The sequence below is a fragment of the Durio zibethinus genome, chromosome 6 (assembly GCF_047325235.1).
Source record: "Durio zibethinus cultivar Kanyao isolate XHJ-2024 chromosome 6, ASM4732523v1, whole genome shotgun sequence".
Taxonomy (NCBI): Eukaryota; Viridiplantae; Streptophyta; class Magnoliopsida; order Malvales; family Malvaceae; genus Durio; species Durio zibethinus.
Window position 1 is genome coordinate 4,571,349 of NC_143167.1, and position 16,277 is coordinate 4,587,625.

The following is a 16,277-nucleotide window of genomic DNA, read 5'->3' on the forward strand; positions in this document are numbered from 1 at the left end:
TCGAGTCAATGTGTTTTGAATCTGTGAAAATAAGCATCATTACATGGCATTACATCATAACATTATAATACTACTACTACTACCAAAAAATTAAAAGACTTTAGTGGCAATTGGTTCCATTGTCAGAATAACTAGGATATTAACAATAACAATGATGTTGCAAGTCCTCCAAGATGTCTTTGCAACACTAAATCCGTTTGGATCTAATTGTGAACGGCATTATATATATATATATATATATAATCATCTGTGATCTACCATGATGTCCAGACAACTCGCTTTAATTATCCATTAAGTCCATGTTTCACCTATAGGACCATCTCCAATCTTCACCCTGAGTATCATCACTATTACTATCATCAAGATGATTAGCATCACCATAGAAAGCATCATAAATCTCGTCTTCATATAACAAGTCTCCATCTTCAACGGATCCATTGCATCTCACATTCCCAACTTCTGAAGAATTGTTACTTTCCTCTTCTGATTGATCAGCAGCTTTACTCTCCACTCCCTCATCCTCATCGTCGTCGTCGTCGTCCTCCTCCTCCCCCTCTTCAGATATTTCATCAGGATAATCATTTCTTGGATTATCTTCAGCTACAAACCACAAAAAAGAACAAACAAGTCATACAAGGGCATCCACAAATTTGGTGACAGAAAGTAGACTCTAAGATTACCATTTGAATCTTCACTATCATATTCTGACTCATATGGCACATCATAGAAATTCTGATCATCAACCTGTACCCTGAAACAAGATTATACATTAGTTTCAATAAGAGAGAGTGAGAGAGAGAGAGAGAGAGAATGGGGAATGAGATAGAGAAAAAACAGCAAAATAGAATTACTTACAACGGGAATAAATTTGAAGCTGTGTCCTCATCTACATCCATGTCATCCTTCACAGTGTAGTAGTCATACACATATTCATCTGCATATTAAGTTGAAAAAAGAAACATGTCAAAAGGACCTGAAGGACAAAAACCAACTATAAGCCACAATGATGTACTAAAGAGGGCCCAAATAACGATAATTCTCTAGTAAGACAACATTGCAGCAGAAGGCTCTGCCCAAAGCATATCAGAATTTATTCCATTATAAAAGATCAAAATTCGTAGGACTTCAAAGCCGAATATGATACCAGCTGAAAGAACCAAAATTGTTGCAGTGAGTAGTAGTTCTTCATAAAACAAATTTACAACCACAACCTTTTTCAAACATGTAAGCTCGCATATCAGATTCAATTTCTGCAGCAGCTGTAGGAATAAATTCTCTCAGTAGAGGCAAATAACTAGATAAAAGCTTCTGATCAGCCAATGATATCTCTCTGCTGTACAATCAAGGCAAGTTAATAAATTTTCAACAATGAATCTTTAATATATGAGTTAATGAAATTTAAGACAAACTTACTCATCAACTTGTATGCTATTAGAGCTTTCCTCAACATCAACACGAACAACATCATAGAAATGGCACATTTCATCCACTGCCTCTTTCTTACCTTTTCTGCTCCGCCATATTTGTTCAAAACGAGCATTTTGTGCAATTGCCTAAAAAGAACACTGTAAAACTACAGAAATATGAAAATAAAAGGCAAACAGGAAACAGATTTAACTACTAGAATGCTAGCTTGTAGACAGACATTTGATCCCTTTTTTCTATATCATTTTTAGATCACAAGATGACAAGTCATATTAACTTTTTGAACTTATTCCTATAAAGGGTGCACATAACAAATCTAGGAGCGAAATAAAGCAGTAAGCTGCTAAGCTCCAGTGTAAAATTTTGCTTACTGCAGACAAGCTTCTGAAGCTAGCCCAGATTCTCCAAGTGTGGACTAAAACAATAATATCAACAAGTTTCTATAATAACAACCGTAAGCACGCTCGAGCAGCTTGGTTTATTCTAGCAACAATGGTTCTCAAATTTTTACTTTGGCCTCATGAAAAGCATGTATTTCCAGATGTCATGCCAATGAAGCCATGAGCTTTGTGAAGACATTGCAAAGATTATAATACATGTACTTTCACAATTTTACCAAATTGTACCATAATTTAATCACTTAAGGTTACTGCATCAATCCCATAGTTTCTGAAGGAAAAGATAGAACCAGTCCGTCGCATGAAACCACTCCACACCAATTTTCTTTTATTTTTCTCTTCCCATAAAAATATAAAAAGTTTAAGCCTTTGAAACATTCCTTTGGTATATATGAAAATAAGACATAGCCAAACAAGCAGCTGGTTCCACTTTTCTAAATTTGTTAATTGGTGTAAAGCATTCCACATACACCAGTCCACGTGCTCACTTGATATTCTAGTATTTGTAAGATGACAGTAATTTCAGCTAAGATAAGATGATAGTGAAAGAAACAAACAAATGGAGTTAACAAGTAGGTATTATCCCATAATTTGACACACTTCAAAAATCTAGGTTCTAACAGGAAATTGAAATGTGACCAAAGCACAATGACCATCAGATATACAAAATCAGAAGAAAAGTTGAATTAATGAAAGCCATAAGATGAAAACTTAAGAATTATTCTCAAAGATTCATGATAAATAAGAACAAGGATACAAAACAAAAGATCAATGTATATGACTATTTTTTCAAGAACTAAAAGGGAAGTGCCAAAGCATTAGACATTAAACTACCTCTTGTTTTTGGATGGATTTAGATAGCTGCTCTTGTCGCTGCAGACATTAAAATCAAAATGCCAAAACATTAGGATACATACAGGAGACATAAATCTTAATGACCTCTGGATCCAAGAAGCAAGCATGAATACTGTTGTGTTGCTTAAGGAGAAAGATAAAGAGAGAGATATTACATTATTAGTTTTATGAGGGTGCCTTCCTTCCTGACTCTTTGCAGCACCGTTAGTAGCATCAGTGGAATTCGGCTGTCAAAGAAACCCACAATTAGAATTTTGCAGCATGTGTTGTACAATAGGACATGACCAGAAATTAACAAAGATGATAAGTTGTTACGATGTGAATGACCAACTTATGAAACAAGTTATGCGCAAGAAGCGCACACTAACAAAAGCAAAGGATAAAGATAGAATAGTTACACATATTACCAACATATTGATTACCATAAAAGATTGCACAAAATCAACAGTAGCCTCAGAGCTTATAGCTGTATCAACATGCCGCACAAATACTTTCTTACTCTTCAACTCCTCTAATACAGAACAACATCATTGTGTCAGTTTAAGAACTTCTAAAATTTAGAGCATGCAAATTAAGAATGACTCTTGAATGTAATTGAAAAGAAGCTACAACAGCAAATCCTAAATCTCAAAGAGAAAAACCTTTTTGGGAAGATTCAGATATCGATAGTTTCTGAAAATCAGAAAATGGGCGCTTCAAAGGTCTCTCATTGATTTCCAGCCCTGCAATCCAAAACACAAATTTCTCCTAAATTTTCAAAATTTATCACTTTAAAACTCCCTTTTTATATGGATTAGCAGTTTTTTTTCTTTTAAATTTTATGTTGGCATCAAAAGAAACATAACAATAAGGCATAGAGAAAGAGAGAATGAAAAGAAATAACTGACAGAAAGCATCGAGAGGAGCCTGAGAGACTTTGCGCTTAACCCTAACAATCACAGGCTTATCGGCCGTCGACTGGAACGTCCCCGAAGAGCTTTCGCCGTTACTTGCCATGAAGCTTGTTCGATTTGAGCCAATTTTGCTTGCGCTGGGGTTAAGGTTTAAGCTTCATTCAGTATTGAAGTTGGGGGTTTAGGACTTGTGCACATTTGGGTGAATAGAGCCTATATATGAAGGGGGAATTTTTTTTATAATGAGATATATAAAGCGTGCTAAAATGCGCCCCATTCTTATGTAGCTTACGCATACTCAGCTAACGAATTTTACCCCTTAAAAAAGTTAAAATACTAAACAATCCCTGAATTTTTTTTATTCAAATAAATCTCAATATTTTATTATATTTAAATAAAATTTTATTCTTAAGTGTGTATAAAAAAATCTGTTTTAAATACAATATTAATTTATGTTAAATACTTATTTAAGTAAAAATTAAAAATTAAAAATTTATTTAAATACAAATTTAAAATTTAAAAGTTTTATTTGAATGTAAATTAAATGTTAAGAGTTTATTTGGATTTAATAAAAATATAAAAATTATTTAAATAAAATGATAAAATTTGAGAATTTTTTTATTATTTAAAAGAAAACTAGGCTACGCTTCTTTTCAACTTTTAAGGCTGCTGAGTTTATGCAGTTAAGTCAGTGATATAGCAGAGGCAGAGGATGTTATTCTGCTGCTGCAATAACTTTGGTGGTGTGGTTATTTCCATTGTAGTTACACTTACACCAATGTTTCAATTTTGTAGAGACAAATCCTCTGCTGTAACAGTGTTATTCTTGTTCTTGTTTATTTATTTCTGAGGCCAATCTTCTTCAAACTATAAGAGGCTGCGACAAAGTTTTAGGCATTGTTATGTTACTAACTAGCTAGCACTTAGCAGAGATATGAAACGTTCAAGAAAACAATCCCCTGTTTCCTGGAGTCTTTAGTCCTTTCTTTCTCCCACTCAAGTGTCTGGTTTACCTGATAAGTCACTTTGAAGTGCATTCATGCGTAATAATTAATTTTCAACCAGAAAATCATTGTTTATGGACTTCAAAGGATAATTACTAACAAAGTTGACAAAGCACATGTTTCAATTTTAAAAGAAACCCATCATTCAAAGAATTTCATCAATATCAAACTCTATGAACATTTAAGGGTAAGAAAGCACTTGAGCCCCTCATTAAAAAAATCTTCACCAATATCAAACCCCCACCCCCACCCCCACCCCCCCAATAAAAAAAAAAACTCAAAATTTTGGTGCAACAGCCATTTCCTCGTGTCATTCTCCATCACCAACATTACCGATTCCATCTCTCTCACAATCCGATTGACCCTCTCTTTAAATATGCCATCAGTATCAGGCCTCGTTTGGCATTTGCCATGGCGCGAAATATTCTTCAATTATTTAGCCTAGTTAGAATCATTTAGCTTCAATGCATAAATGGAACTAGCTCCAATTTCCTTCTTACTCATCCCAACTCAAGCATCTCCTCTCCATCACACAACTTGAGCTCAACAATCTTGCCTTTACCTCTGATGCGGGTAAGCTATTTGGGTGGCATTCAGGCATTGCAGCCAAGTAATTGCCTTGTTGCCCATATGGCTGGCCCTTATCCTTGGTTCAGCTTTCGGGTTGATCGGTTATGGAGTGCAATATCTCTTCCTCATGGGCCTTTTCTCCATCTTGTCATATGGTCTCATTTTCTTCCTCACTATTCTGGCAGGAAATAGCATTTGCTGGATCAACACCGTTTGCTACCTAGTTACTATTGGAAACTTCCCCCTAGACCATCAGCTTCCGACAGGATTGACGGATAGCTCAGCATTTAATCCCAGCCTCCCAGGTAGCTACCTGTTAATCCTGTCGCTAGTTGACGGTCCAGGGGGAAGTTTCTAATAGTAACTAGGTAACAAACGATGTTGATCCAGAAAATGCTATTTCCTGCGAGAATATTGAGGAAAATGAGACCGTATGAGTTGGAGATTCGGCCTTAGTACAAAATAAAGCAAGCATTCTTCTCTGATCTTATCCACTATGTATCCATTGAACGCAATAGCTGGCTTACAGCTTTTTTAATTCTAGATGTAGATTCTTCTAAGCTAGTTGTTGTTGGCAGTGTACTTTCGGAGCAATTTGTCTTAGTTGAATGTATTTTTCCTAGCAGGGTTTCTCTGCTTATTGGACAAGTAAAATCGCATTTATCAAAAAACAAAAAAAAAAGGATTTAGATCGTGGCCCAAAAAACTAGTCACAGATAGGGTGTGTCAATACGGTTATTACCTTAGCCGACATAAGACAGCACTTGTTGAACTTTTTTTGTGATTCTCCACTTTTTACCAGCATTTAGCCTTCACAATGCCTAAATTCCTATATTTTATTAAAGAAAGAGGCAGTTTAAGAGCAAAGAGAAAAAATTCTAGATTGTATTTGTTCTTTTGTTTAAGAAAAGCGTTGTTTTATATTCCAAATATGTCTCTTTTATGAACAATGACACAAGTTATTCCGAGCGACCAACTAACTTTCTGCTTCAGCGGTGCAGAGAAACAGGATATTAATGACTAATAATTACAAGGGGTTGGAAGTTGCAATAGAGATAGGTCAACGTTTGTTGCAAAACCATGCTTTCTTGTCAGAGAAATTGACGGTGAATGGTTTAATTGGCTTGTGCATTGGGGCACTAATCGAAGAAGGTGCACAAGTAATGTTATCAACCAAATCAAAGAGTTGGTTTTGTGTTGTAAGACATGAAGTAATGATTGTTGTTCTCATGAACTGTGAAGAAACAGTTCATATATATTTTGCTTGACCCGATATTGGAGGCAATTCAGTCAATGTCGGTCAACTACTAAACCTACCTAGTGACAAACACAAATCAAACATGGGTAGAAGAGCCTGATCCTGAGTTTAATACCCTTGACCTTTCTCATTTATAAGGGTAATTGGTCACTCAAAAGCATTAAAGTTAACACATGCACACCTTACTGACATAAAATAGTAGGTAACTATTCTGGAGTTTTTATTCAAGCCGTCAAGGGAAGGCAAAGGATGGTTCGTACAGGTATTCTCTGCTTAGACTTTACACAATGAACATGGTACACTCTGCAGGTCCAGAATTTAAATCATTCACCAGCCCATTAATGGACATTGAAAAATAAATTCGTATGGTGTTTAGGATTCTGACGGTGACAGGTGACTTAAGTAACTTGAAGATGTTAATAGTTTAGGATGCGGTGGATTTTACATTGGATAAAAAAAATTAATTATTAATAAATAAAATTAAATTTTATATTAATTTTATTTATATTTTAAATAATTATATTTAAATAAAAATAATTATCATATGACAAATAATCATAATTATTTGAATATAAATAAATTATTATTTATAAATGTCATAATTATATAGAAGATCATAATTATCTTAATAGAAATTTATGTTTATTCATTCATTATAAATAAATCTTTCAGTATAATCATTTTCGCTGCTTCTGATTGGAGAGTTTGAGGTTTTGTTGTATCTTAAAGACATAATTGCCTTTAAAAAAATGTTTTTTATTTTTCAAAGTCAATTTTTTTCTATTATTTCTCTTCTCTTATTTATTTTTTCTAACAATTTAAATGCAATTATAAGAAATTTATACTTCGTGTCATAACATCTAAATCTGAAAATTTATCGCTAGACATTAACTTTAGAAGTCGCTACCAATCTTTTTTATTTAGGTGCAATTGACCACCTAAAGAATCTATAGTGCGGCTCGGTTGAAAATGGCTCGGCTCGGTTGGGGTCCAAGCAAAGACGTGAGTCGCTGATCGGGTTGACGCTCGGGTCGGGTAGCCCAATTTCAAAACGCATGGATCCTCTAAGAATAGTAAGGTTAAAACGACGTCATTTTCGGTAGGTATAAAAGGCTCCAACCTTTATTCTTTTACAAATTGCTTCATTCTCCCTCCTTCTCTTCTTTCTTTTTCTCCTCTTTTTCTCTAAATAGAATCCAGATTTCGATTGAATATCTGTCAAAATTTGGAAAAATAGGTCGAAAACTTCAAAGTTGGTCAAAAATCTCGTCGAAAAACTTGAATCTTGTCGAAAAATTTCGTCAGATTCTGAAAAATTTTCAGAAAAAAAACTTCAAAAATTCTAAAAAATTTCCCATAAATTCCTAACATTGTTTCTAACGCACCAAAACCTTTTTTAGCCTCTGTTTCCTCTTTGTGTATTTTTTCCTTTTTCTATGTGCTTTCTATGGACTTATTTATAAGGATTGATCAGAAGAGTTTCTGATCAATCTCAACTCCTTCTAAGATTTGGATTCAATCTTTGAATCCAATCCCAATTCTGCCAACCTCCAATTTCACGGTCAAATCTAATTTTTTTTTATCCTAATCATAGCCGAAAATCAATCAAGATAAAATAAAAAAAATACATATTAATAATAAATAGATAAATAATAAATATATATTAATAAATAATAATAAAATAAAATAAAAATATAAAATGGGCTTACCCATTTGGACCAGGCCCAATTGATCCAGGCCTGGACCAAATTAGATGTCTACACTTCGCATGAGAAAGATATAAGGAAAAGAAATTGGCATGATTTGGAGATTAATATTAGAGAAGATTCAAGGTATCAAAAGATTAATGTTTCCATGGACCAAAATGTTAATTTTCATAAAAATCTTCATTAGAGGTATATATTTTATTTTTTTGCATAAATTGCTGGTAAAAAAATTAACTGAATGAGATAACATGTTAACAATCTATTTCATTAATATGTAAAGTCAAAACACAATATGCAAAATATTGATTACATTGCATTAGTTTTGCATATATTGAAATTGATTTCACAATTAGGTTTAATGAATTGTATTATATTTATTTGAAAAATTGATGCTCGTAAAGACTAGGATGGGAAATAGCCTGAAAACATAAAAAAAGAAAGAAATGAATTGATTTACGACCAAAAGAATTATCACTTGTTATCAAATAACGAATTAAATTAGATTATAATGAAATGATCGATTATTTAATTGTCATGGTTATATATAAAACAGAAAAATTATCCCATAGTTTTTATGAAAGCAATCAAAAATAGGTAAAAGAGTTTACTATAAAAAATTAGATACAAGTAGAGAATATATGCAAAAAAATTAAGATTTAGCTACAAGATTAGTTTTATTATTAAATCATGACACCAAAATTGAGATAATAAGTTAAGTCAAGCTATTTGCATGATTCTATCTTAGTTGGTCGTTTATAAATCAAATGTTGATATATATATTTTTAAAATTTATTAATTGTTCAAATTTTGACTAGTGTTTAATTTTCATGAAAATCAATTAAAATTAAATTGATATATATGAATAATTATTATTAAGATATGGTGTTTCTTGGATTAATTGGTGGATAATAAACTAAATAATGATTATTATAAAAAATATGGGCAGTGTGACATGTATTTTACCTGTTAGATATATTATAGTAGAAATGATTTTACAAAATAAAATTTTATTGTGAACACTCACAAAGTGAAAATCATAAAAAGTCGTCAAAAAATTAATCAATGGTTACAAAAAAAAAAAAAGCATTGTTGTTTTTCGCATATGGGATATTGATTAAACGAAAAAGTATGCCATTAAAAAAATATTGAAACATTTGTCAATTACTATCATTTTGAAGAATGCTAATCAATGTCTAATTATGTATGTTTATAAATTAGAAAAGAACATGCAAATTCAATGTTCCAAAGGCACCAATACATGCATGTGTTTAATTCTATTTTGTGATGGCATGGAGAACATTGGAACAGTTTGTCATATATTACGAAAATAAATTGAATGGGATGAAATTTTTTTTTATACATATAAGAAAGATATGGACTATGGAGATAGAATGCTATCATTCAATTAATACATTATTGGTTAAAGATAATGAAAGTATTTTTGGTTCTTGTACTAAAAAAAATGACTTTTTGCATGCTGTTAAAATGAAAAGTGAATAAGTTTTTGAGGTTTTCAATAGTTTCATGACAATGGCTAGGATGTGACTGGTTATATACCATATTAACATATGGGTTTAGATAATAATATTGGTTTATAAAAGCCGTATGCCTTAGAGTTAGCTAATCAATGATTTAACCAATGCAAATTCATTATGAATTTTGCATGAAATATGAGTAGAATTCATATTATAATTATTATTTATACTATTTTATGAAAATGATTTTTTGGATTCATGTTTCATGACTTGCATTGATATGTTGATCTAGATATGAACATATTCGTCACAAAATAATGGTGAAAGTATTTGAAATTGGAGTTAAATATACTATAGACTCTTATTATATATAGGCATATTGATCCTATAAGTAAAGTTTGAATTGATTATATATCCGAAAATATTTGATCAATTAAAAGTGGTAAATAATAGGATATATAGGCTACACAATGGTAGAAAAATAAAATTCTCATAAAATTTTGAAATCAAGTTTGGAGATTTCAATAATCATGAACTTGGAATTGGCCATTGGGCAATTACTATATGCATTGAAAACTTATGATAATATTTGAGATAGTTAGTTTTCACTAAAAGCCATTGTTATAAATGAGATAATTTTAATAGCCAAATCTACATAATTTTATAGGTATAAGGTGGATTATTATGATTGGTATAGAATAGCCATAAAATAATATTGATGCCACAATCTTGATCACGTTGTGGTAATTTTTGTTGTTTACTTAATGGATTGTACAAATGATTTATCATCTATGGTTTTATATAGTGAAAATTTCAAAGTATATTAACTTTGGTGATTAAAGATTTTATGAATTTGAAAACTTTTATAATAGCAAAAAGAATGCTATTTTATCCATTTGGGTGATGAAAATGATTTTGTTCATGGTAATAAAAAATTATTAATAGTGTCCATGATGAAATAGATTCATATAAATATTTATGAATTGACATAAAAGTCTTAAAAAGAGACTATAAAATCATGATTATATTTGGAATATACTTATTAATGTAAACTCTTATATTGAGTTAAAATATAAAAGTTTTGAAACTTTTATTGAAATATTAAGATATCAGTTAATTATCTTTCACTAATGGTGGATTTGGAGGCCTCATACTTAAAAAAACAAAAACCACTAAATAGTAAAAAGATAAATGAAATAGAAACTTGAATAAATATATATGATCTCTTGATAATTGAATGAGATATTTTTTAATAAAAGAATGCATATTTGCACATGGTGAGGGTGATAAGAATCAAAAGAGATAAAAATTATCACCATAATGTTGAAGATTTTAGTATAATTTTATGAGCAAATTATACAAGCTAATAACTTTAAACACTTATTAAATTAAAGTAATAAAAAAGTCCTTAAAAATCTTAAAAGGACTTAAATCGTTTAGTTTATTCATTGAGTTTATCCAATTGTACTAGAAGTATAATTGTATTAAAAATATATAAAAGTATGAAAATAGAATGGTTGAAATTAATAAATATAGAGTTGTGGCCACAACTAAAACCAACTATTTCTTAAAATGATAAAAATGAGGTAATAATGTTTAAAGCATATAAATAATATGCAAAATGAAAAGTTTGGACATATTAGCCTAAATTAATTATATTAGAGATTCAATCTTAAGTGGAGATAATTATCATAAAAAAAAATTGAATTCCAAAATATTTGGTTAGTAGTACTACAAGTAGAATGGATTTAAACCCTTACTATTACACACCAATTATGAGAACCCAACTTTGAATTAGTAACCTATAATTACAAAGTTTAATGGATAAAAATAAGTTATTATTATGTGTCTGTTAAATACTAGTAAAATTCATTCAAATTTTAGAAACTAGTGTGATCCATTGCGTGGGGAAGATGAGTTTTTATACTCTTAATGGAGTTTACTCTTAATGGAGTTTTAAATGTCTAAAGCAATGGAGACATAATGAAAACTCTACTTATATAAACATAAAAATGATGCCGCTTCAACAAGAAGAATTGTGGTCTCTCTTGTAAATGCTTACGAATAGGATAATCACATGGCCATAATTATGCTAAAAATGGTTATAACCTCTGACAGAAGAATAAATAAGTATTATGTGTGTTATATCTTTAATTCTAATATTAAGAGTTGATGTTTAATCTGCGCGCATCATCAATTTCGTTAGAATTTTAAGATATATACGTTAATTAAATGTTTAAATCGAGAGATACTTTCTTGTATTCATAATATTTATTTGTGTGAAAAGTAAAAATTAAGCACTAACATTCCAAACTAATGAGAAATTATTGGTAGTTAGAATGTGGTACATCTCACATTGGATAGAAAGATTTAATTATTGATGAATAAAATTAATTTTTGTATTAATTTTATTCATATTTAAATAATTATGTTTGAACAAAAATAATTATCATATGACAAATAGTCATAACTATTTGAATATAAATAAGCTATTATTCATAAATGTCACGATTATATAAAAGGTCATAACCATCTGAATACAAGTTTATGTTTGTTCATTCATTATAAATAAATCTTTCAGTATAACCATTTTCACTGCTTCTGATTGGAGAGTTTGAGATTTTATTGTATCCTAAAGGCATAATTGCTTTTAAAAAAATGTTCTTCACACCTCAAAGCCAAAATTCTTTTATATTATTTTTCTTCTCTTATTTATTTTTTCTAACAGAAGATTCTAACCTTTGTCTATCACAACAAATTTGTCATTTAGTTTTCTTGTCATCTTTTTTCTTCCACTGAATTTCCTTTCATGATTCACCCCCTGGAACTTATAGGGTTCCATAAGGCAGTTATTTCTTAATCAAATTTTTCATTGTTTAATTTATTAAAAAGAGGGTATAGACACCCAATTTTATTTGGAGTCCGTAATCGAATCTTAAGTTTTATTCGAGATCTGTAATCAAATTTTGGGTTTCAGGTTTTTGAAATACCCATTATTTTTTAATTGGCTTTGAATATATGGACTTACAAGTAATTTTGGGCTTTAAGCCCAACTTGTGTTTCGGTATTTGGGCTTAGAGCCCATCATCAATTCCTTTTTTAGTTTTACTATTTAAAAAAAAAAGAAAGGAAAGAAAATAAAAAAATTATCAATCCAAAAATCTGAAAACCAATTAAGGTTTGGGATTAAAAATCATTGATCACAATTAGGGCATGGATTAAAACCCAGGCCAAAAATTATGCAGTGATTAAAGTTGACAGATTTGATTTCTTTTTAATCAATAAAACCCTAAACGAATCTGAAAAATTTGATTTCTTTTAATTAATGAAATCCTTAAGATTTCTGGTAAAAAAAACCTATAAATGGTGCCCAAAACCTATTCAAAAATGAGGATATAGGTTAGACAAAAGCCAAAGAGAGAAAAAGAAAGAAAATCTGACAAGAAAGTTTGGTGATTTTTTTTTTTTTTAAGGTATTATTTTGATATTTTTGTTTAGAGGACATTTGTTTTGGGATTTAGGCATAGTTTTTGAGCTAAACTTTTGAAGGTTATTGGATTTTCAGGAGAAAGGTTTTTTTTTTAGACTTTTGGGTAATTTTTTTGGGATTTTGGATTTTTTCTAAAAAATTTTGAATTTCCCAATGATTGTTTGAAGTTTTCAATTGTTGGCGACCGGTTCTTACAAATTGATTTGAATTTTTTGATGTAATTGTAGAGAGAGGGACAAAGGAAACGAGGATAGTGAGGGAAAATGAAACGGGTATTCTAAGGAAAACAAAAAATAATGTCTTTTATACTGGTGCTAAACGACATCGATTTGGAGTCCCATGACCTACCTAAGATCAGCGTGAATTCACGCACGACTTGTGTGCAGAATTCACGTAGTTATTTATTTTTTTTCATTTTATTATTTATTATTTTATATTTTATATTTTACTTTTTAATTTAATTTAATTTAATTTATTTTACTTATTATTATTATTATTATTATTTTACTCATTATTTTAAATTGAATAATTTATTATTTATTTTTTTAAAATGCATTTATAAATTTTATTTTATTTATTTATTTATAAATAAATAAATTCATGAATCTTACTAAACTATTGGAGGATTTTTCATTTATTTAAATTTTATGAATTCTTCCAAACTATTAGAGAATTTTATAAATCATTTAAAAAAAATAAAAAATTTTATTTTAATCTTACCAAACTATTGGAGGATTTGAATTTTAAAATTGAAAGATTTAATGCATTTTAAAAAAATAAATTTATAACAAAATCTCATCAAATTATTGAAAGATTTGCATTAAAATAAATCTTACCAAACTATTAGAAAAGTTTACTAATTATTTTTTCAAATAAAATATATTAATGAATCCGACGACCGAGCCTCTTTAGAATATGATACTAATTTTCATGAATACTCTTAAAATGAGAAAATTATCTTAAATTGCTATCAAACTATTGGAATAAATTATTAGGAGATTTGCATTAAAGTAAATCTTACCAAACTATTAGAAGAATTTATCAATTATTTTTTCGAATAAAATATATTAATGAATCCGATGATGAAGTTTCTTCAGAGTGGGATACTAATCTCTATGAATACTCATAAGGTGAGAAAATTATCTCAAATTACTACTAGACTATTGAAGTAAATTTAGGATTAATTTCTAATAATTAAAATTATTTGGTAAATTCTAAATATATTTTAAGGCTTGGATAACTTGAAATTAAATTGGTTATCATTTTTTGAATGGGTGTTGTGAGGGTACTATAACTTTTCTTACCTGTAATCGTATTCTGAAACCTAAACTTTGGTTTAGTAGACTAGAATATAATATTTAAAGATACTAAAATCAATCTTAGAACTTTTTTTTAAATGAGACAGATTCAGTTAAGCGGTTAATTACATCTTAACAAAAAAATCGATGACTTATAAAATTTATGTCTAACGGTAAATTCATGAATCTATATATTATGACAAATGAGACACGATATTGATTCATCTTAAATTTTCTCTTCAAAAATTTAATGTCTGCATTTTTCTTCACATTCCTATACTCTTTAGTTTGGCTTTCATAATTTTCCATCATATACAACTTGAAAGACTGCATGTAAACTGGTAAGAGACATACTCTGAACCATTTTTCCATGGTCAAACTCAAAAGGAGAATTTGCCTTTTGGTAGCAAGTTTTGTTATGTCCGAGCCAAAAATTGCTGCAAATGGCTGCAACTGTAAATGAAACCCCTTGAGACAATCAAAAGCAAGACTGTCAACTTCATTAAGTTCTCTGCAGATGAAAGTACTTCAGTATAATTCAACCAATATAGGAAAGTGCTTTTAATCATCTCTAGGTTCATATATGTGTTCATTCTTCATATACAAATCTGCATATACAGTTATATATATTTAAAGTTTTACTGAAATAAACAAAGGGAGATACTTTATGTAATGTTTTTGGAATATACAGGGTGAGGCTTGAACAGAACGCATTGCTCTCCCATCTTTCTCACCGCCACAGTACTATATATAGGATATTCTTCCAATAAAACATCCAGTTGATAATGAAATGATCTCCGTTGCTGTTGCCTGGTATCAACGGGCAAGATTGTCTCCTGGACAAGTGCACAGCAATTATTCTTTGTAAGGTTAACTAAAAGATATTCTAATGGAAAGTGGACCCAACTGAACCAAGATTGTGGTTTGGATGGTTTAAAATAATCATTCTGTGGCCTACATTTTTTGATCACATCTCATCTCATGCATGAATGATATCATCATTGAGCTCATATATACAATTTTGCCATAGACTATTCTTAATTTTTACTGGCAGACCCTTTGTACAGAATTACAGATGGATAAGATGAAATACATTAACAAGAACATGAACGCATGCATCAGGTTCTGCTCGGTGGAATTAATTATGCAGTTTGAATTTTTTACAGGAAAAAGTCAATATGATAGTAAAAAAAAACATTATTGGAAAGAAATCAAAGTTTTAACAAAAACATGAAAATTAATTTTTTAATACAACAAAAAAGAAAATGATTAAACATAATTAAAATTTGACAACTAAATATCATCTATCTATATTCTATATATCATTATTATTAAAATTTTTGATTGAATTAATATCAAATCAAGAGACGCCAACTCAGTTGATGAAATGAAAAAATTTAAAAATAATATTAAAATATGTATGTAAGGATTTTTACGTCTTTCTATTTTTTTTATTTCACATGTACTTTTTTATTTTTTTATTTTACATGCAATTTTTATAAAAAAAAAAAAAATTATCCATTCAACTTATCAAGTAATTTCTTTTTATCTTTTTCAAAATATTTTTTCCAGTATATATGTGTGTTAAAGGAAATGAAACTTCTTTTTTAAAGAGTTAGAGGTCTGTGTAATGATATCTAATTTTTTTAAAACTGTCATAGTGGGAAAGTAATGAAGATATATACAGCCATATAGAAGCACTGATGTTTACCTCTCTCTCACACACCAACACAAATGAAATTCATTAATGAATTGCAAGATGTGTGGTAGCCATCCCAAAACATAATTTTTGGTGCAAAAGCCACGTCTTCGCGTCATTCTCCATGGCCAAGTTTACTGATTCCATCTCTCTCCCAATCCCCTTCACCCTCCCTTTAAATACGCCATCAGCAGCGCAACACTGAC

General features: G+C 29.9%; 1 protein-coding gene across 4 annotated transcripts; it reads right to left on the reverse strand.

Annotated features, from left to right (window-relative positions):
* RDM4 (RNA-directed DNA methylation 4) lies at positions 1-3,796 on the reverse strand. Of its 4 annotated transcripts, none has more exons than XM_022876114.2 (10): positions 3,566-3,796; positions 3,320-3,400; positions 3,086-3,189; positions 2,834-2,905; positions 2,658-2,696; positions 1,414-1,553; positions 1,212-1,330; positions 856-934; positions 681-751; positions 1-600 (listed from the first exon to the last, which is right to left on the reverse strand). In XM_022876114.2, exons 1-10 carry the CDS (start codon positions 3,672-3,674, stop codon positions 305-307), a joined length of 1,110 nt encoding a protein of 369 aa, XP_022731849.2. In that variant the 5' UTR covers positions 3,675-3,796; the 3' UTR covers positions 1-304. The 4 variants fall into 4 exon arrangements, with proteins under 4 accessions (XP_022731849.2, XP_089618042.1, XP_089618039.1 ...); XM_089761916.1 differs by having other exon boundaries at positions 3,101-3,189; positions 3,566-3,795; XM_089761913.1 differs by having other exon boundaries at positions 1,212-1,333; positions 3,566-3,795.
* Between the last annotated feature and the right edge of the window lie 12,481 nt (positions 3,797-16,277).